Source organism: Mauremys mutica, chromosome 6 (genome assembly GCF_020497125.1).
Source record: "Mauremys mutica isolate MM-2020 ecotype Southern chromosome 6, ASM2049712v1, whole genome shotgun sequence".
Lineage (NCBI taxonomy): Eukaryota > Metazoa > Chordata > Testudines > Geoemydidae > Mauremys > Mauremys mutica.
The window spans coordinates 31570404-31594254 of NC_059077.1; the positions used below are offsets into that span (position 1 = coordinate 31570404).

Consider the following 23851-nt stretch of genomic DNA (forward strand, 5'->3'; position numbering starts at 1 on the left):
TGTAACCATAAATAGTAAACTAAGATTAGAGTTACTAACTTTCCCAAGCAAAATTTCTATACCATGAAAAGGGAGAAGAGTCAAACTCCATAAAGTCCACTTGCTATTGCCAGTCTGTTTTATACATTACAGCAGTATCTTAGAGAGATGGTGCTAGTAAATTTTTAGTATTGGTACTGATTCATAACCGGTTTCTCTTTTAACAATAAAACTGTATACCTTAGGCTACATTGTTTTAAACTGGGAGTCTTGAGGTCCATATCCAAGAATCCACATATAATTTCACACATTCATCCATGCAGATACACTACTGCACATGTACAGTCATTTGAACATATAAGTAAACTGATTACATTCTTAGCTAGCCATTTACACACACATAGTCACTTGATTTGCACGTACACTCGTGGTAGGCACAACATTTTGCTCATATTTCTTTTGATATCAACCTTTTATTTTTATGATATATGTATAAAAATATTATTAGGCAATAAAATCAAAAGTGAATAGTGATTTTTGGGTGCCCGACTCGAGACCATTAAAGGGGCCTGATTGTCAGAAAGTACTATGCATCCACCATCTGAAAACCAGGCCCCTTCAAGGTGTCGAGTTTAGCAACCAAAATCACTAGTGAATTTCAAAATGTAGGTATTATGTGTCATTAGTACCTATTAATTGATTTTTTCTGCCATATACAGGTTGGATTTTTCAAAAGGCCACTAAAGAAGAAAATGGAGAAATAAAGAATTCTACCAAAGGAGAATATGTTGCAATTAAACAATGATCTGTTCTCAGGTCTGCCTCAAATATATGACTGTAAAGCTATAAATATAGTTATAAATGTGATGGTCACAACATTTTCTAAACTCCATCATGGACTAATCAAGGTGTTGTTTTTTAAAAAGAGAAAAAAACAACAAACAAATCAAGTATATAGATGGATGTTAAAAAGGGAAAACAACAACCCTATAGTATTTTGTAATATATTAGGAAATACTGTATTTTAAGCTGTTACTCATTTTTGGAGAGTAATTCCATTTTAAAATTCTGGGTTCTTTTGCATAGGGAAAATAGTCTTTTCATATTTTTTATCAAATGAAGTAATTCTTCAGCCCAAATTATGCAAGAAACCAAGTTGTAAGTAGTAATCATAATCTCTTTACCACATGTTCCTTATTTTCAAAAGAACAAAGTATTCAAAAGTAATTTCTCATAATGGACTGGCAATTGGCTAAGCCAGACTTTCAAACCTTCAGCATGCACCAAATATAGTCGGGTATATTTGACAAAGGGATGATCCAGAGGAAAGGGGCAACTGCAGAGCTTGCATGAAACGTGCAATTCCAAGGGCTTTTCTTCCCTCTTAATGTAGTTCATCCAGATGTACAGAGGCCATTCCATGAAATACATTTCTATTAACAAAACTATTCAGGATTGATCCCTTAAGTCATACAAGTGTCTGAACCAAAATCTGACTTTTAGCAGGCCTGTAAAATTATGCTCACAATAATTACAAGCACAGCTGAGTGCACATTTTTGCAAATAAGCAGATGTACATTTGGACTCACAAACTGAGGTGCCCATCAATATTGTATGTGTTGTGTTTTCTAGATGCAACCTGAAAATTTGTCCCTCACTGTGTATGGTGGAGAAGCCAGTAGGGTTGTTTCTTGAGCTATCCATGAAAAGTTACTGTGTAGCTATTTAGTTCAGTAGGTTAAAAGTTCCCAACCATATAGTTTATCAAAAGAGCAGTTAGAAAAGCACTGACAAGCTTTTTGTATTACAAACCACACTTCATTTGTTACTTACAAGTTTAAGAACTGATGCAAAATTTGTTCACTGATTAAGCATTTAACAAATGATGTTTATTTTGTATCAAAGATTTAAAATGTTATATAATACACTGAAACACAGATACTAAAAGTATATTTCTCTAAACCCATTTAGAATGCTAATCATTTTTAATATAAAGCTGCCTCTTTCTTTCACCTGGGTCACCTTCCTTCTATAGAATGAGCATATGTGGATATGCCTTCATCTTCCAAAAGTAGCCCCGCATTTAGACAATGGAGTTTATTCATCTCCTTGGTACAAATTTCACTGAAATGCAAAAACCACTGCAGTTTTTCCAAAGAACATAACAGGCATATTTGTTTTATTCTTTGACAATAGTTTTATCCAGTATACTGTTACTTCTTAATATGAGTGTATATTTTTCTAAAAAAGTGACCATAGGTTGAATTATATATGTTGGCAAATAGAGTTCTGGAAATTTAGGAGGTGCTTCATATTTGAAAGAGGATATCAGGGAGTAAATCATGGAGTCCCTTGTATCTATTCTTTGGCTTATATGGTAGTCACTGGGATGGGTTGAGACTCATGAATATAGCAACTATGAGTTAGTTTGCAAGTGTTTGTAAACTTTCTTTCATATGCAAGAAAAATTATGATTGCACAATCATAGCCTGACTGGAATTGCTCATGTCTAGTATTTTAATGAATATAATTCATTAGAAAGTGTGGCAGAGTCACAACATGGACTTTATAAATAGCTGCATCTCTGCTGTCACATGGAGTTTATGAAATTCGGAGTAATTCCACCAAAGTTAATGGACTTACTCCAAAGGTACACAGGTATAACTGAGAGCAGAAGTCCCTCAAATGCAGAGGTGCTCTGTTGTTGTGGTGATGGACACAACTAGAATTCAAAGAGTGGTGTATAAAAAAAAACCCTGCTTCATTCAGTGTGCAAATTGGTCAGCAGTTGAATGATGAAAAGGTTCACTCATTGCACAATGAAGATAAATATTAAATAGCTGCTTCATTGTCTGCAGTCCAGTTTGCACTCGATAGGAGTACAGGTTTAGTAGCTAGACATGGCCACATAGCAATGATGTTATCTGTCTGAGGTACTTAGTATGGTGATGAAGGCCATATATCTCTTTGCGTGCCTCCAATTATTAATGTGTTTATCCTCACACCATCCCTGGGAGATGGGGAAAGTGCTATTATCGATATTTAGGCAGAGATATTGAGTGACTCCCCTATGGTCACACAGGAAGTCTGTAGCAGAGCAGGAACTGAACCCTCACTCTCCTGAATCTCTGTCTAGTGCTTTAACCACAAGGCCATTCTTCTTCCCCACCTGTGATTAACTGCTGTATAAAAATGCATATGTTATAATATAATGGGGCAGTGCTAAGATACGTAATTTTAACTGTAGCATGTCTTGACTTTTAAGTGCTTCACGTTGCAACTACGATGATCTGTTAAGCAGTATTTGTAATGAAATGTTACATTTAATGCTGTTATTGACTAATATGCATCAGCAACCATGTTAGTTTTTGTATATAGTATATTTCCCTAGAGAAAAAGTACATAAGTATTCTTCCTAGGTTCAGCACATTTCCACTCATTTTAGTCACACTTTGCATCATACATGCAATAATAGGCTTTATATAGTTGCCTTTCTTCTCTGTTTGTACCATGGCGCTTTCTTCCTGCTCATTCTGGCTCTCTTAGATTTTCAATTTAAAAAAAGAAATGATTTAAACATAATAATATGTAAAGTAAGTACTGCCATGGAATTCTTCCTTATCACATAACATGCATTAGCAATGCACCATTTCTACTCCATAGAACCTTTGCGCACACCATCACACAAACACTATTACTCTGTCAAGTATCAGAGGGGTAGCTGTGTTAGTCTGGATCTGTAAAAGCAGCAAAGAGTCTTGTGGCACCTTATAGACTAACAGAGGTTTGGGAGCATGAGCTTTCGTGGGTGAATACCCACTTCGTCGGATGCATGTCCCAAACGTCTGTTAGTCTATAAGGTGCCACAAGACTCTTTGCTGCTTTTACTATTACTCTGATTACACAAACCATAGAAAACTCCATTGAAACCAATGGTGCAAATATCAGAAACATTTCACTGACATTCTGCATCTACTAATAAGGTTACAAAAAATACTCTACTTCACATATTAAGGAGCAGCAAGTTGCAATATGATTCTAATAATTAACACTTGGTGGGTTGGGACTTTTATTATTTTCCTCAGCATGACATACAGGCAGGGCAATCAAAATCAGCCTGGCAGAACGTGCATGAGAACTGTCTCTGAACAGACAAGCAATTCATCAAAATCACATTCTCTGATCTCTTGGGGCCAAATCCTGTTCCCATTGAAATCAAAAGAAGTTTTGCTGTTGATTTCAATGGGAACAGGCTTTGACATTTGGAGAGGAAAGAACAAAACCACTCAAGCAAGGGCTATGTTGCTTATATCAAAGGCTGCTGACTCATGTGAGAAAGTCAGCAGACATCTGATCTTTGTGATTTCTCCCTTGCAATGGACAATCAATGAGGCTAGAACAGTCTTTGTACCATATACAATGCATAAGTGCATCTGCAAAGGAAATATAAAGGCTCCAGATTACCTTGAAGTCCTCAGTCCCTTAGTTAGAATGCTCCCAACAGTAGATGTCCATAGTCCAGAGTCTGGAGCAGGAATCAAAAACACTGTTTAAACACCTTCTGTCCCAGCCCCCCCAGGACTCCTGGCCAACTTAACAGCACAATACACAGCACAAAGCCTTTGTTTAAATTTGTTAGCATATGTATTGTGCTGTTAAACCCATATTAAAGAATGAACGTCCTCCCTAGCTGTGTTCTGCTCCTTTAAAGGTGGGGGCTAGCTGTGTTCTGCTCCGGTCGGTGGGGGCTAGCCTCCCCAAGTCTTTCCAGTACCCCATACCCACTAAAAATCTCTTGCCAGTACTGCGTACTGGAGTGTACCACCCTACTTGCACACCTGGCTGGCCCTGCCCTTATCCCAAACCCTATGCCAAGGCTCGCAAAGAGGTCTTCAGTGGGCAGCCTTATAACTGTCTTCTGCAGTGCCTGCACTAAGAGAGGTCTTCCAGATGGACTCAGGGCTTTTGAGGCCTGGTTACACTGGTCCAGTGTTTTTGCCTGGCATACAGAGGCCGGAGCAGGGATAAGGATTGCACCAAGGTGAGTTATATGTTTTAAGTTTTATGCTTCTGCACAACTTAATTTTTCAAATCTTCTATCAAATACTGCATACAGGATCATCCTAGCTACAAAACCTATTTTGTAATTATATTGCTTGTTATTTTTAACTAAAAGTGAAGGCAAAAAGATGCACATATGAACAGAACAGAGCTCTTGCAAATGCATGCACCTTATCAGAAACTTTAAGTGAAAATTTCTCCCAGGCCCAATTTTATCCAACTTGTGCATTTTTCTCATTACTTGAAAATGTGAAGAATTGGCTGGATTTCTGCCATGAGTCCATCACACAGTGTAAAGCACTATGTACTCTTTCAGCTCAATGTAAATGATTAATAATAATGTTTTTTAGTAGACCCAAAGAAAAATAATGCATTATATAGGATTTCTAATTATGTCCTCATTTATTCATAAACTTGTGAACAGTTCATCAGCTGGTGTAAATTGTCATAGTTCAATTCCATCAGCTGGGTATTTACCCCTGCCTAAGTAAGTATTTGGAACATGAATACTTGTTTGTAATTAAAGGCAACATTTTAAACATTGATATCTAATGCACACCATCAAATATGCAGACAAGACATTTTGAACATGCAAATGCATACTTTGCACATACAGGGAGTGCATGCAGTTCTTTTATGGATGCAACTTAAGCATCAGTGTTTGAAAAACTGACCTCATATGTTTCTTTTAATCTGCCCTGAAATTTTGTTGCTGTCACATAGCATTAAATTCCTCCACCACTAGTTGAGATTTTCCAGCTTTTTGACTTATTATTTTAATATTGATGGGGATCTTATCCCACAGAATTTTTGTGTGAGGCAGCTAAAGAACACTACATGCTGATGAAAGGCACCATACTGTACATATGGTGATGGCAAAAGCCCTCTTTCCCAAACACCATATATTTAGGGAGGAGTTAGAACCTCAGTCAAAGTCACAGATGGCTCATTAGGCTGACATGGTTTAAGGCACATCAGTGGTACACCAGAGAGTGACGTGGCTAATATCACATCCAACCATCTTTAACTTGTCTAACCCTGGGAATCACATACCTGTTTTGCAGGTGGGTGAACTAGAGGCTGCCTTTCAATGTGAGAGCAAGCGAAACACAAACCCACCACCTTCAGGATGATTATCAACTGCCTCAACCACTCAGCCACCACACCTCTACTAGAGCCTTACTATAGACTTTAAAAAAAGATGTGTCTTGGAAAATAGTTCAAGCAGGGCACCATATGAACAAAACATGGCCATAAGTGGTGGCAGGGGGAGAGAGACCAAAGGAGAGAGCACCACTGTTTATTATACCACTTAACAGTAATAACTATTGAAATTTTGCACACCTTTTAAGAGAGGGAATCGTAAAAAAAATCCTGTTAAATTCTGCATGTTTGCTTTTCTTCTATAAAATTGTTCCATATAATTTTATCAATAAATAATAACAATGTTTCCAGCCTGGTTGACTATTTTGTTTGTTTGATATAATGTTGCTCCCTAGGCAATATGAAGGAACCATAATATGAGAGCAAAGGTGTTTGTCATGTGGATAGAAAAAGTATTGTAGAAGTACGCATTGGGGCAAAACTATAAGAGCAAGGAAATTTCGGCCATTATTAAGTATGAAATTACTGCAGCTAAAATAACGCTATAATATCTGACATCCAGAGCCAAATTTTCAAAATAGCCCCTGAAGCTGTACACATTTTGTGTACACACATTTTGTGTGCACACACCATTTTGGAAACTTTTAAAATACCAAGAACATAAGTTCAGTCATATTGGGTCAGACCAAAGGTCCATCCAGCCCAGTATCCTGTCTGCCGACAGTGGCCAATGCCAGGTGTCCCAGAGGGAGTGAACCTAACAGATAATGATCAACTGATCTCTCTCCTGCCATCTCTCTCCTCCCTGTGACAAACAGAGGCTAGAGACACCATTCCTTACCCATCCTGGCTAATAGCCATTAATGGACTTAACCTCCATGAATTTATCCAGTTCTCTTTTAAGCATACACAAAACATTCATACATCTACACAGTATGTCTAAACTCCTAACACTGACAAAGTTTCACATCACCATGGACATTAAAAATGAAAGCATATTGTCTCATGTTATCTGTCCCTCTGGCCAATCCACAATTGTTCCCTGCAGTTTGTTCTTGAATACTGAGCTGTCTTGTCTAATCTAAAATGACTCATCACCTCCTCCACAGCCTATCAAAATACTTCACATAGAATTTCCTGGAAGGCAAAGGTAGCAACTTTTGTTTCACAACACAATGTTTTTGTAAAATGTAAATCAACTACACTACTGCTTTTTTTTTATCTAAGTGACCTTATCAGATAGAAACCGGCTTCAACTGTGACTCAGTATTAATAACATCCTGTCCCATGTTGAGAAAATGTTTACCAAGACTTCTATGATGTACATGTCTAATAATAAGAACTGTCTGAAAAAATTCCATTGAAAAAACATTTTGAAAAAAAAAAGGGATTGGGAGAGGATCACAAAATTTTTTGCAATTTTTTCCCCATTTTCGGGTCTCCTTTAATTACATGACTCCATATGAATAAAACAGATCAGAATTACACCCTCAAGTAAGCCTTGTAGCATATTGTATTAGTGACACAAAACTGGATCTAAATCAATCAAATTGAACAGTCCTAGTCCTGGAACCTGCACACTTTAAAGACACTGGCACTGTCCAGTTCACTTCAGTGAGTGCAGGATTAAACCCTGTAAGATTGTAAACCGAAAAATGAAGGGGCTATGTCTGCTGCAGCTACACTGCTTTAGTGTTTTAAGTGTAGACACACCATCTCCCCAAGAGGCGGTAGCTAGGTCTACATCTGGTGGGGTGGGAGTTTAGGTCAGTTTAATTACGTCCCTGTCAGGTGTAAAAAATTCACACCCCTGAGAGATGTAGCTATACTGATGTAATTTTTTCAACATAGACCAGCCCAAAGACTAAGAGAGTTCCAAAATCATAGTAAAAGGGTTATATGGGCAATCATCTGAACACTGAAGAGATATAGATACAGCTACCTGATCATTCTTCTGATAGAAGACAGTCACTGTACTCATGGTTAATACTTACATAGCACTTTGTAGATGTAAAATGCTGTAGCTAGACTGGCCCCTTGCAATCTTCCTTAAAATAAGAGGAGGAGTGAGCAGACCAGGGAACAAACTGTGACCCAGCGTTACAATTCAGTTCATGCTTCTCCCTTTCTCTCAAGAGGATGTAAGCCATGCTAGCCCTTTTCCTGGTATGGCTTACTTCCTCTTTAGATGCACTGGCTCAACGCTGCTGATGGGGGCCTGAGGGGGCTGGAGGTGATGAAGCCCCACCACTTCACATATGGAGGAGGAGAAGTAGACTGGCAGCTTCCCCATCTCAACAGGGGAAGATATTTGATTGACCAGAAGGGGAAACACACCCTGGGATTCTGAAAAGAGAGACGACGGGAAGAGGCAGGCTTGGTTGCTCTGGGACCTTCATTGCTCTCCTTATCCGGAACATATATGAGATTGAGTGTGTTGGTGGATGACAGGAGAATTTTCTCCCTCTCCCTGCTGCAATTGGTTAGGTTCTGGGGGCAACGGAAGTTTGATGCCTCTTGCACCCTGCCTGGTCTTATATTTGGAGCTCTCTAATGGAGCTTTGCTGTGGTTGCTGCCCCATTCTCCGTGCCCTCTAATGGAGATGCAGTTGGAACTGTGTTTCCAGGATGCAATGGATCTGATAGATTGCTAATTTTGGGGATTAAGAAGGAATTTTTCCCTTGGAACTAGATTGACAAGGTGTCCAGTGGGTCTGTGGTGGGAGGAGGGGTTATTTTAGGTTTTTTGCCTTCCTTGTAGTATCCTGGAGGCCATTGGTTTTAGGTTGATAAAAAGTCAGGATGGATTTAAAAGTTGTAAGTTTAAAATGGAGTTTGTAACATTGTCATAGCTGGTGGCCCATTTCCAGTGTGGGTGAGAGGCCCAAAGAGAGCAGCTCCCAAAGATAACCATGAGATCCAGGAGATAACTGATTGACCCTAATAACCTTGAGAAAGAAGGGGAGATCTTAAGCCTTCACAGACTCAGGTATCCTTCATCTATACCACAATATATATTATTATGTGTATGTAGCTGGGCAGTTACCCTGCTCCAAGGGGAGTGGGGGAGAGATGGGTTGATTGGGGAAGAAGCCACAGCTGTGGCCACACCCAATCAGGCCACACCTGGCCCTGTTGTAAGAGCTCAGGGAGGTGCTGGGTCAGTTTCTCTCTAGCTTTGGAGAGAGAAGTGTCTAGCTGCCTGTAACACAAGGGTACCTGAAGCAGAGCAGTTCTGGGGAAGGGAAAAGGAGCTGGGGAGCTCCAGCCTGGCAACTCCCCGTGCTGAGGCCTTGGTAAAGGCCTAAGGAGGTACTGGGGCTGCAGAGGCTGCTGGTCCAACCCCCTTGCCAGTGATGAGTGGCCATTACAGACTGCAGTCTGCCCCAGGGAAAGGGGGCAAAATGATGACTGGCAGTAGCCAATGAGGCTAGGTGGGTGTGGGGGAGGGAGGGGCTTGAGGTTCCCCTGAGGAGGGGAGACTTAGAGTATGGGGTGACTGCTGTAAGGCAGCACCCCAAGGTAAAGGGAACCAGGGTCCTGGATGGACACGGGGGCTGCGGCAGGTGAGACACTGGCCAGCAGGAGGTGCTCTGGGGCTGGAAAAGAGCTAATTTCTGGGCTGACCAGCAGGAGGCACTGCAGCGGTGAGTCTGCCATCTGCTACAGTGTACCACAATTATTCTTGTAGCAAAATGACTAACCAAGTACTATTTTATGAACTACAATTGGTTAATAATGTAGTGAAAGCATCCTGATTGGTTAATAATTAAATCACTGTGTTTTAATAGCATGTGCTGCAAAGAGCCGCAGAAGACATGCTAAAAAGCCGCTTGTGGCTCGTGTGCCGCACTCTGAGTATCACTTTTAGATTAATCTCCAACAATGAGCACTCATTCCAAGTTCCAGCAGGGCCAGCACCAGCCCAGCAAGCAACGAAGGACCAGCTGCCGAATTGCCACTGAAGACTGAAGTGGTGGCAGTAGAGCTCCCGCAGATCATGATTGCGGCTCTTTTTTTTTTCTTTTTTTTTTTTTTGCTGCTTGGAGCGGCAAAAACCCTGGAGCCAGCCTTGAGTTCCAGGCACCCTTAACAATTGCTTTTAAACATACAAATGCTAGTCTTCCTTCCAAATTGCAACACCAGCACCAGAAAAAATGTAACTAACATTTAATATAACCTCCTGCCCGCAAAGTATCCCCATTAGAATGTCCCTCTTGTAATACCAGCCTCAATTAGGGTTTTATCATATAAGCCAAGGAGAATATATGGGCCTTGCCATATACCTTGAGGGTCAACAAAGGCAGGTTATTACCAGAAAGAAATAATTACTGTGTAATAAAAAATTATTAGAACAATTACTTGTAACAGTTCTTTTGTTCTGTGGGTCAGATCTTCAGATGCTCTTCTGCGCTGCACTGCTGATGTACTTGCTGTGTGAACCCTGACTAACTGGCCAAGGAAAGATCACTGGAGTGGTTGAAAGCCAATATAGGAGCTCATTCTCTGCACAACTTCCCTGCTTCCAGCAGAGAGGAAAGGGGAGCACGACTAGAGGAAAGGGGATGTGGTTGGGATACTCATGTCATTCCCGCTCTGCATTTCCAGAGCCTACGGCCTGGTGCAAATTAGATCATCCCTCAGGCTAACAGCACAGCAGGTACTGGTAATGCATACACAGAACAAGATCAGGGCAGTGCTTAGGAGAGCTTGACGCCATCCTTCCCCACCCTCTCTGATTTATGTTCTGGGCATCGGGTCTATGCACACCAGGCAGCATCTGATTCATAAGACTCATGCTGGCAGTGTTTCCACCTCTTGTGATATTTGGTATTTTTTCTTAAGCCCCAGCAGATGGAGGGAAGTGCTTATATGGCAATCTCAGTGCTCATTTAAAGAGAGAATATATTTTAGCCCTCATAGTTGTGGGGGGAACTGATGCTTAGTGTGCACTAAGGCAAATAAAAAGGATGCAAACATATATAATTTGGTTTTTTTAAATCATTTTAAGTCTCATGAAATTTGAATGCCTAATGTTTTAGTTTGGAGTAACTGATGAACTGTGAATTGAGTTGATTCTGTCAGAGAAGGGTGTGAAAAGCAGTAAAATAGAAAAAATAGATGAAAAGTATTCGTTTAGCTATCGGGCCATGCCTATGTTTTCATGTTTTGTAAATCTGTGGTACTTAGAATCATGGAAATGTCGAGCTGGCAGGGATCTCAGAAAGTTGTCTAGTCCAGCCCCCAGCATTGAGGCAGGATCAAGTATGCCTGGACCATCTCTGACAGGTGTTTGTCTAACTTTTTCTTTAAAATCTCCAGTGATAGGGATTCCACAACCTCTTTTCGAAGCCTAGTCCAGTACTTAATTATCTTCATCGTTGAAAAATTTCTCTAATATCTATCCTAAATCTTCCTTGCTGCAGTTTCAGCCCACTACTTCTTATCCTACCTTCAGTGTATTGATCACCACCTTCTTTATAATAGGGGAACAGTTGATCACCACCTTCTTTATAATAGTCCTTTACATATTTGAAGACTTATCAGATCTCTTCTCAGTCTTCTTTTCTCAAGACCAGCCATGCCCAGTTTTTTAACCTTTCCTCATTGGATACATTTCTAAACCTTTTATCATGTATGTTGCTCTCCTCTGGATTCTCTTCGATTTGTCCACATCTTTCCTAAAGTGTGGCACCCAGAACTGGACACAATACTCAAGTGAGACCTCACCAAGGCCTAGTGGAGTGGAACAATTACCTCCCGTGTCTTAGCTACAACACTCCCAAAATGATATTAGCCTTTTTCACAGCTGCATCACATTATTGACTCTCATGCAATTTGTGATCCTCTATAACCCCCGGATCCTTTTCAGCAGTATTACACCTAGACAGTTATTCCTCATTGATTTTTCCTTCTTCTGAATCTGAACATTTTATAAACAGAATTTCCACTCCATTATCCAATGGATTAATGAAAATATTGAATCGTACTGGACCCCTATGGGAATCCACTGCAGCCATCCTTCCTGTCTGACAGCTAATCATTTATAACCGTTCTTTGAGTATGTCTTTCAACCAGTTGTGCACCTACATTACATTAATTTCATCTAGACTACTTACTGCTGCAGAAAATAACTTAGGGGGAAAACATAGTAAGATTTTTCTTTAAATGTTAGACATTTATTTGAATACGCTTATTATCTGCAAGATTGATAGACAAGAAAGAAGAAGTGGGACCACTAAACACTGAGGATGGAGTGGAGGTTAAGGACAATCTAGGCATGGCCCAGTATCTAAACAAATACTTTGCCTCAGCCTTTAATGAGGCTAGTGAGGAGCTTAGAGATAATGGCAGGATGACTAATAGGAATGAGGATATGGAGGTAGATATCACCACATCCGAGGTATAAGCCAAACTTGAACAACTTAATGGGACTAAAGCGGGGGGCCCAGATAATCTTCATCCAAGAATACTAAAGGAACTGGCACATGAAATTGCAAGCCCATTAGCAAGAATTTTTAATGAATCTGTAAACTCAGGGTTTGTACCATATGACTGGAGAATTGCTAACATAGTCCCTATGTTTAAGGAAGGGAAAAAATGTGATCCGGGTAACTACAGGCCTGTTAGTTTGACATCTGTAGTATGCAAGGTCTTGGAAAAAATTTTGAAGGAGAAAGTAGTTAAGGACATTGAGGTCAATAGTAATTGGGACAAAATACAACATGTTTTTGTACAAATGGTAGACCGTGCCAAACCAACCTGATCTCCTTTTTTTGAGAAGGTAACAGATTTTTTAGACAAAGGAAATGCAGTGGGTCTAATTTACCTCGATTTCAGTAAGGCATTTGATACAGTTCGACATGGGAAATTATTAGTTAAATTGGAAAAGATGGAGATCAATGTGAAAATTGAAAGGTGGGTAAGGAACTGGTTAAAGGGGAGACTACAATGGGTCATAGTGAAAGGTGAACTGTCAGGCTGGAGGGAGGTTATTAGTGGAGTTTCTCAGGGATCGGTTTTGGGACCAATCTTATTTAATCTTTTATTACTGACCTTGGCACAAAAAGTGGGAGCGTGCTAATAAAGTTTGCGGATGACACAAAGCTGGGAGGTATTGCCAATACAGAGAAGGACCAGGATATCATACAGGAAGATCTGAATGACCTTGTAACTGGAATAATAGTAATAGGAGTAATAGGATGAAATTTAATAGTGAAAAGTGCAAGGTCATGCATTTAGGGATTAATAACAAGAATTTTTATTATAAGCTAGGGACGCATCAGTTGGAAGTAACAGAGGAGGAGAAGGACCTCAGAATATTGGTTGATCACAGGATGACTATGAGCCACCAATGTGATATGGCCGTGAAAAAAGCTAATGTGGTCTTGGAATGCATTAGGCGAGGTATTTCCAGTAGAGATAAGGAGGTGTTAGTACCGTTATACAAGACACTGTATTGTGGAGGTACTCCCTTCTCTTCATGTGTCATTATATAATGCCTGCATCGGTAACTTTCACTCCATGCGTCTGATGAAGTGAGGTTTTTTACTCATGAAAGCTTATGCCCAAATAAATCTGTTAGTCTTTAAAGTGCTACCGGACTCCTTGTTTTTACAAGACACTGGTGAGACCTCATCTGGAATACTGTGTGCAGTTCTGGTCTCCCATGTTTAAGAAGGATGAATTCAAACTGGGACAGGTACAGAGAAGGGCTACTAGGATGATCCGAGGAATGGAAAACCTGTCTTATGAAAGGAGACTCAAAGAGCTTGGCTTGTTTAGCCTAACCAAAAGAAGGCTTAGGGGAGATATGATTGCTCTCTATAAATATATCAGAAGGATAAATACCAGGGAGGGAGAGGAATTATTTAAGCTCAGTACCAATGTATACACAAGAACAAATGGATATAAACTGGCCATCAAGAAGTTTAGACTTGAGATTGGACAAAGGTTTCTAACCATCAGAGGAGTGAAGTTCTGGAACAGCCTTCCAAGGGGAGCGGTGGGGGCAAAAGACATATCTGGCTTCAAGACTAAGCTTGATAAGTTTATGGAGGGGATGGTATAATGAGATGGCCTAATTTTGGCAATTAATTGATCTTTGATTATTAGTGGTAAATATGCCCAATGGCCTATGATGGGAAATTAGATGGGGTGGGATCTGAGTTACTACAGAGAATTCTTTCCTGGGTATCTGGCTGGTGAGTCTTGCCCACATGCTCAGGGTTTAGCTGATCACCATATTTGGGGTCAGGAAGGAATTTTCCACCACGATTTGAGGACTTCAATAGCTCAGACATAGGTTAGGGGTTTGATACAGGAGTGGGTGGGTGAGATTCTGTGGCCTGCATTGTGCAGGAGGTCAGACTAGATTATCATAATGGTCCCTTCTGACCTTAAAGTCTATGATTCTATGAAGGTAAAAATCATAAGGTTTATTATTAATGCTCACATTACTGGGCATAGGTAGGTCAATTGCTGATGTCATATAAATCTACCAAAGGATCAGCTGAGATAGTGCCAGTTCTGCAATTGCGAATACACTGAAAACTATTTTCTCTCTTGAAGTTTCAGTATATCTTTAAACTGACAATATAAAAACTCTACTGGACAAATCCAGCACACCTTAGTCACTCAAAAGACCTATTTGCTTCAACTGGAGTTGTAATTTGGTTTGAAGTGTACTTATCAAAGGATTAATAACCTCTTCAGCTCAGACTATAAAAACAGAAGCATGAATAGGTTTTGATTTCACACATCAGAAAACAGTCCATGTGGTTTCAAAACAAGAATTGTCTAAAAATGGATGAAGAATGTAAATACAAAATATTTTGATGAAAAAAAAATGCCAGCCTGCTCACAATGTACTTAAAGCTCTTAACTGTTTGGCAGAAGAGGTTGGTTATTGTTAGTTATAAGGATTAAACTCTCATTGGAACTGTACCAAGGTTAACGCTTTAGTAAATGTGCTGAATGTACGTAGAATAGATTGGGGAAACACATGCATTGTTTCAGAGGTGGATGGGCCCTTACATGAAATTCACTGGGATTATACAGTATTTGTATCTAACTTTTTCACTGTCTGTGTCACATGCTAATGAAGAAATTCCTCTACAGACATGAACCTCCCCTTCGTGATTACATGAACCATGTCCGCTCTCATTGTAGACCAAATAACATCCTTGTGGCAGCTCTAGCATTTTCTTACATGGCAAACGAATAGGAGGGAGGGAAGTATTTCATGCTTGTTTTAATTCAATTTAGCAACTGAAAACAGGGAAGAGACTGCCTCATATAGTCTACATGTGTGCCATGAACCATTGGTGGTTTGTGGACTACAGTATGGGAACCACCTCCACACAGTATCTGAGCACTTGGAAATCAGAAGTTTCAGCTCAAAGTAAAGTGGACTGAGGCCCAAATTGCCATTTTCATAGTAACTTTTCAGAGTACAGTCCCACTTTAAATGTTTTCAAAGTTCTCCTACATAGATGTTGTGACCAGGGTCCTAGTGGGGAGCCAGCTGTGGTCACTCAATTAGGGTGAACTGCAAAGAATGGGGCAGACAACCCCAAAAAGCTGGTGGATATTCCACCAAGCCAGCATAAAACAGCTTTTTTTATTACCTTACTGGTTACTCACAAGTCCAAACAACACAGTTCCCTTGAAGTGATCCAGCCTCAGGCCTCATTCCAGCACCCACGTCAAATATGATGAAAATTTCTGTAAATCTTATTTCATCATATAAAAGAACAGGTTCTACCAATCCCAAAAGATCAGACATATTATCTCCTAGGTTAATGAATGTTTCAGATCTTATCCAAATATATGCTACAGCCAATTCTTATTAACTAAACTAGAATTTATTAAAAAACAAGAGAGAGGGAATATGGTTAAAGGATCAATATACATACAGACATGAGTTCAATTCTTGAGGTTCAGATTCACAGCAGAGATGGTGAGCTTTGTAGTTGCAAGAAGTTCTTTCAGAAATAGTTCATATTTCATAGTCCAATGTCCAAATCTCATATTCAGGGTGTACCAGCATAACTGGGACCTCAGTCTTGTGACTCAAACTTCCCCTGATGAAGTCTAAGCAGATCTAAGATGAGAGAATCAGGATCCAAGGATCTTTTATACAATTTCATGTCTTTTGACAAGCTGGAATTTCCTCAGGGAACAAAAGGTAATTAGAATGATTTTGAAGGAGGTCTATCATTGGTACTTAGCTATACAAATTACCATAAGGCCATTTGCTTGTTCCTCCACCATTCACAGTACATTCAAAGAGAGATGAATACTGAGATATCCCATGTTTACAAATCATTTAAATGCTAGGATCTTCTTTTGACTACTGAATTATCAGAATACAGCATAGACAGGGACTGTTGATTACATTGTGGACCCTACTCAGACATATGTAAATATACAAAAACACAAACATTATCTTCCCACATGTCTTTTGAGGGTTATTTATTTTGCAGGATGTTTAACCCTTTCTAACCATGCTTCACAGATGTTATTTAGCTCAAAACAATTTGATGATTTTCTTTAGCCATAGGACAAAACAAATGTTGGGCTATAGTTTGTGTGCTTTCTCTACATAAAGGACACATCTAGTTTCTTCAATCCTATATCCTCCTTCCCAGCTGTTTTGTATCTTCACCCATTGTCAGAAAGTCAAGTACAGGCTGACAATTAAGCTTTATAACATTCCACAATAGTCCACTCCTGATCTATCCATCTTTCTCCGTTTGTCAAGTTGCTTCCTCTCCCTTTCAATCCTAACAACTCTTGTAGGAGAGTCAGGGTATTTGGTATTAACTCAGACCCTGTATTTATGCTTACTTTCCCTTGAGAAAATTTGCTTCCTGAAGTGAATTTAAGTGATTCTCAAAGTGTTAGGAGTGAGAAGATATGTGGCTTGAAGCAAGGCATCAATACAGTTGGAGGAGTGACATGAGAGATGGAAATCAAGGTCTTCCAATAAAAAAATGACCTTTTCAACTGAGAACTACGATTTGGAATAGGCACTAAAATCTTCCAGTCACTGACATTTTAGAGGAAGAAAAATAACCTGGCCAGATGTCTCTAATCCACACTGCCTGGAGTGTGAAGGTTGCCAATAAACAGTCTAGTTTGTGAACAGTGCAGTGAAATCACAGCCAATGAAATTCACGAATGGGAAAGACAAACTTTGAATTCCATTTTGGCTATTCTGAAGTGTCAAATCTTCATGAGCAAAATATTTCTGCAGGATTAGCCACTATGCTAGTTCTGCCTTTTTTCCCTTATCCTTATCATTACATATAATTGTACAAACACAGATGCCAAAAATATAAAAAATAGTTCTCTGAACAATTCATATTGCCTGTGTGAATTCAACTGAGTAACTGCACTTCCTCATTAGTATAGAGCTACTCATTATGCTGTGTGTGTTAGTATATTTTTAATCTCCAGGTATATTCAAAGTATGATATGACAGAACCTGACTAAATTATACAGACAGACAATGTATTATTGGCTTCTAAAATTAAAAATATAAAAAGACTCAGATATCACAGATCCTAGTTATCCCTGCTGTCCACCCACTAGACTGCTGTGAGGGGAATCGAAGCCTCTGATGCTCTGGATCTCCTGGGGCATGTTAAGCTTCTGGAGCCTCAGCAGCCTGCAGAGATGGTTTCTGCCTCAGCCTTTCTGGCACATTTCCTGGGTACTGACTCTGTCTGCTACTATTTCTCACAAGTGGAGCTCTCTTTATGTTACTATTTTTTATTACAAATATTTGCACTTTAAAAATGATAAACAAAAGAATTTTATTTTTCAGTTCATCTCATACAAGTACCATAATGCAATCTCTTTATCATGAAAATGCAATTTACAAATGTCGATTTTTTGTTACATATCTGCATTCAAAAACAAAACAATGTAAAACTTTAGAGCCTACAGTCTACTCAGTCCTATTTCTTGTTCAGCCAATCACTAAGATGAACAAGTTTGCTTACATTTATGGGAGATGCTGCTGCTTTATACTGATGCTTCTTGTTTACAATGTCACCAGAAATTGAGAACAGGCATTCGAATAGCACTTTTGTAGCCTGCGTTGCAAGGTATTTACATTCCAGATATGCTAACATTCATATGCCCCTTCATACTTTGGCTATCTTTCCAGAGGACATGCTTCCATGCGGATGATGCTCGTTAAAAAAAAAAAAGCGTTAATTAAATTTGTGTCTGAATTGGGGGAGAATTGTATGGGTACATCTTCACTACCCGCCATATCGGCGGGTAGCAATCGATTTCTTGGGGATCGATATATTGCGTCTCATCTAGACGCGATATATCGATCCCCGAACGCACTCCTGTCGACTCCGTAACTCCACCAACCCGAACGGCGGTAGCGGAGTCGACATGGGGAGCCGCGGACATCGATCCCGCGCCGTGAGGACGGTAGGTAAATCGATATATGATACTTTGACTTCAGCTACGTTATTCACGTAGCTGAAGTTGCGTATCTTATATCGATTTTCCCCCGTAGTGTAGACCTGCCCTGTGTCTCCTGCTCTGTGTTTTACCCATAAGCGATATATTTCATGCTATAGCAGTCTCAGATGATGACTCATTTTAAGAATACTTTCACAGCGGATTTGACAAAATACAAAGAAGGTACCAATGTGAGATTTCTAAAAATAGCTACAGTACTTGACCCAAGATTTAAGAATCTGAAGAGCCATCCAAAATCTGCGAAGACGAGGTGTAGAGCATGCTTTCAGAAGATTTAAAAGAGCAACACTCAGATGCGGAAACTACAGAACCTGAACCACCAAAAAAAGAAAATCAACCTTCTGACTCAGATGATGAAAATGAACATGCGTCGGTCAACTCTGCTTTGGATCATTATCAAGCAGAACCCGTCATCAGCATGGACGCAAGTCCTCTGGAATGGTGGTTGAAGCATGAAGTGACATATGTGCATCTGATACGTAAATATCTTGCGACACCGGCTACAATAGTGCCATGCAAACACCTGTTTTCACTTTCAGGTGACATTGTAAACAAGGCTTAGGCAGCATTTTCTCCTGCAAATGTAAACAAACCTGTTTGTATGAGCAATTGGCTGAAGTAGGACTGAGTGGATTTGTAGGCTCTAAAACTTTACATTGTTTTATTTTTAATGCAGATATTTTCTGTACATAATTTTACATTTGTAAGTTCAACTTTCATGAAAAAGAGATTGCACTACAGTACTTATATTAGGTGCCTTGGGAAATACTATTTCTTTTGTTTTTTACAGTGCAAATATTTGTAATAAAAATAAATATAAAGTGAGCACTGTACACTTTGTATTCTGTGTTGTAATTGAAAACAATATATTTGATAATGTAGAAAACATCAAAAATATTTAAATAAATGGTATACTGTTATTTTTAACAGCATGATTAATCTCATGATCAATCACAATTAATTTTTTTAATCGCTTGACAGCCCTATAAAGAATGGCACTAGTTTCACACAAAACTAATATATCTAGGGAACATTTAGATATTTTGGTGACAGGTACTATAGAAAACCCTAAAGTAAGTATATAGGTGGCTAGATTCTTGTGATGTGGATTGCTCTACTGGTGATCTTCTCCTATCTCTAATTTAAAAGAAAAAGTAGTCTGTCCAAAATTATAAAAATGAAATGGACTGAAATGTTTTAATATGATTAAATCCTGCTGAAACAGAAGAGAACACATTTTCACATTATTGGCTTAGAAACAATGAATATGGGCCAGAACCTTCCCCTCACCCCAGAACTGAACCATGCTGAACTTTTTCCTCATATTGAGATAACTCCATTCTTCCTTCCTATTTAGTCTTCAAGTGCCCCCGGCCCCCCCAGCTGCTGATCCCTTAATTTAAGAATTTTGAGACACATATCCAAGCTGAATGTGCTGTGGTTCATTCACTACTTTTTAGTATAGGGTTTTTTTTCTCAAAAGCAGCTATCAGAGCAGGATCCATACCCACCATAGAACAAACTGATCTCCAAAGTCCTTTAACTTGGGTGAAGCTATGCTAAGGAGGAATGTGGCCCAGTGTCTGTATAATACAACCAAAGAGAATGGGAAATGGATGAGATGGCACTGTTTTCCTATCATATGTAAGATACAGCACCAGTTTATATGATAACAATACAGTAGTATCAAAAGCTTCTTAAATCGGCTTAAAACTGAAGCATTCCCATTTAAGGTTACATTTTAAAGAGTATGCTATTTGTATGGCACTTATTCAACCATGTCCTATTCAGTTTATGTGTGGGAGACAAAACTCCCTTTGCCTTTGTCGGTGCATGCGGAACTATTTTTCAGCATGACGTGTGTGAGAGAGAATTTCATATCCTTAGGCCACATTTACAATGAAAGTGGTGTAACTGAGTCTAGGACATGGGGAAACTGAAGGTGAGGCACTTGAGACACCCTTGCTCTCTGGGCGTTGTGTTTCAGTATGTTTTCCCCATGTCTGACCACAGGAATGGACATTGGTAATCATCTCTTACCATAAGCTTCATGTACAGGGATGCTACGCTTCTCTGTTTGTTTTATGCTGTAGGTTTCTAGATTTAAATTAAGTGATTTTTTTTCTTTTAGTAGAGTCTACTGCCATTTCTCCCTTTGCCTTGGGCTATATTTATACCAAAGTATGGGGCATTTCTCCCACTAACCATATGTGTGCTTTTATGCGTATAAGCATAGTCTAGAAGACCAGGAGTGACCAGTGCAATGCCACAGATCTCCTGGCTTGACCATGCATTGTATTCAGTATTGCAGCTGAAATCTTCCAGTGTCTGTACATCTTGAGGGTGTGTGTTTGCATGTCATAGTACATCTCAGCGAAGGAGAAGCTGAGTGACTGTATTCAGAGAGCGATGTGTCAATCTTAGTAAGTGACTGAGTATTCAGGGAAAAAGAACAGGCGTTCTTGTGGCACCTTAGAGACTAACAAATTTATTTGAGCACAAGCTTTCATGGGCTACAGCCCACTTCATCAGATGCATAGAATGGAACATATAGTAAGAAATATATATACATACAGAGAACATGAAAAGGTGGAAGTACCTTCTAGTCAACTGTCTAAAATGGGCCATCTTGATTATCACTACAAAAGGTGGTTTTTTTCCTTCCTCCTGCTGCTAATACCTCTTCTTACAGTTTGTATGGCTACTTCCCCCTTTTCATGTTCTCTGTATGTAGGGTGACCAGACGTCCCAATAACATCGGGACTGTCCCGATATTTAGGTGTTTGTCCCGCGTCCCGACCAATCTTTGGTCTGAACGCAATTTGTCCAGATATTTCGTTCCGCCTGCAGCACTCGCCTTCTTTATTTCTTTATTTATTTTATTTTTTGCTGCTCCGCCGGCAGCACTCGCCTTTTTTTTTTTTTTTGCTCTGCCGGTGGACCCCCCCCACAATGTGTCCTGATATTTTCTCCCTCTCATCTAGTCACCCTATCTGTATGCATATATATTTCTTACTATATGTTCCATTTTATGCATCTGATGAAGTGGGCTGTAGCCCACAAAAGCTTATGCTCAGATAAATTTGTTAGTCTCTAAGGTGCCACAAGTACTCCTGTTCTTTTTGTGGATACAGACTAACATGGCTGCTACTCTGAAACCAGTATTCGGGGGGGATGTTTAAGGGTTGGGTTAGTAAGTAACTATATGTTTTCTGGGAGTAAAGCTAGTGACTCAATATGTGGGTTCATGAGTATGTGTGTCAGGGTTAGTAAGTGGGGTTGTGTGCCAGGAAATAGGTAAATAATGGTAAGATACTCATAAGTGAGTTATAGGGCAAGTCCCTCCTCCCTTTTCTCAGTTATGGGAAACATTTCATTTACTCCGGAAGCAATGCTGGTGATATTTTCAGATCAGGAGTATGTTCAAACAGAGCAAGATCCCAGTACAACCACCCACATTTAGTTTTTTGAATTCCCTGCTGTTCCTAAAGAATCAGTGCCCAATATTTATAATTAGTTGTTGAACAGATTCATCTGTGTCAACAGATCTGTTCATTTTAACTTGGAGTGCTGATTCAGAAGTTAAAATAGAAATTAGGAACTGGGAGAATATTTGTTAGACCAGGGGTCGGCAACCTTTCAGAAGTGCTGTTCCGAGTCTTTATTTGTTCACTCTAATTTAAGGTTTCACGTGCCAATCATACATTTTAACATTTTTAGAAGGTCTCTTTCTATAAGTCTATAATATATACCTAAACTATTGTTGTATGTAAAGTAAATAAGGTTTTTAAAATGTTTAAGAAGCTTCATTTAAAATTAAATTAAAATGCAGAGCCCCCCGGACCGGTGGCCAGACCTGGGCAGTATGAGTGCCACTGAAAATCAGCTCGCGTGCCGCCTTCAGCACGTGTGCCATAGGTTACCTACCCCTGTGTTAGACTATTATTAAAACAGAAGCTAAGGTCTTGTTTACAGCTAAGGGTTTATGCCATTTTGAAAGTAATCCTTATTCCAGGATTACTCCAGGAGAATTTTACCAATTGTCCCCATGTAAACAAGCCCTAAATTTAAATTTACTCACCAAAGAATCATTGTTATAGACGATTCCAAAGGGAATGAAAAAAGGGAGCAATGTGAATTTGGACACATTAGAATTTTGGGAAAGAGAAGGGGAATATTTGTCCACTGCTTTCAATATATTCAGATAGTGGTATTAGTGCTAACTGGCTAAAAACAGCATGGGTGTCCAGCATCTTACACTGGCTTTCCCTGTTCAATTTCAAATCTGTTTCCAATCCTGACCTTTAAATTCTCAGTGGGTCTAGACCTTTGTTGTGTTAAAGACACATATATGGCATATTAACTAGGACACTGCTGACAATGTCCTGTGTACTCTATAGCAACTGGACTCAATTCTTCAGCAAGATTCTGCGGTACTCCAGTATGGCAGAATGGAAATTCTGTGGCAGATTAATTTAAGTAAAAGATATAGGTTTTTAATTAAACCTGAGATTAAATAATCTGTACAGTATGCACTGTTGTTTATTTTTATGGTAAACTCAGTTGATTTTACGTCTCTGTTTTCAATTTTTTACTTACTCCTTAAGTGAAATGATGAGTTCGCATCTCTCAAAACTATTGTTTCAGGCTGTCTATAGACTGAAGAAGATAATATTGTTTATAAGGGCTAGAAATATATATACAGTGTGTTTGTGGATATAACGCATACAGAGACATACATGAAAGCTCAGATTGTAGAGCACAACTCTGTTGGTAGCAAATCCCATGGTGAAAGAATCACAGTCCACAGAACACATGCAGCCCTGATGCAGGGTTGACGGTGCACAAAGTCAAATACTCAGCAGCAGTCCTAGGGTAGCCTTTCTCAGTGGAAGACCCCTTGGCCATACAGTTTCCAACAGAGATGTTGGGAGGCTGAGCCCAGCTCCTGCTACATGCAGAACATGCAGCAACACTCATATCTTTCTGCAGGATCCAATATATGGTGCCAGCTTGGTGAAAGGAGCTGCGTATGCTGGTGGAGGGGAACAGATCTTAGATCAGGTTAATGAAGGGCAGTGTGTGGTGAGGGGATATGTCCTGAGAGGTTGTGTGTGTTCGATTTTTTGCTTGCATATGCAGATTAATGGGGTAGGGTGTGTTTGGAGGGGCAGGTTAGTGTGCGGTGGAGGGACAG

At 39.6% G+C, this 23851-nt stretch overlaps 1 protein-coding gene across 1 annotated transcript in view; it reads left to right on the forward strand.

Moving 5' to 3' along the window:
• ITGA1 (integrin subunit alpha 1) overlaps positions 1–6494 on the forward strand; it is a 118764-nt gene extending 112270 nt beyond the window's left edge. The window contains exons 30-31 of the mRNA XM_045020534.1: positions 699–795; positions 6105–6494. Coding sequence (XP_044876469.1) covers positions 699–743 — 45 coding nt within the window. The 3' untranslated portion in view covers positions 744–795; positions 6105–6494. The remainder of the gene's footprint in view (positions 1–698; positions 796–6104) is intronic.
• The last annotated feature ends 17357 nt before the right edge of the window (positions 6495–23851 follow it).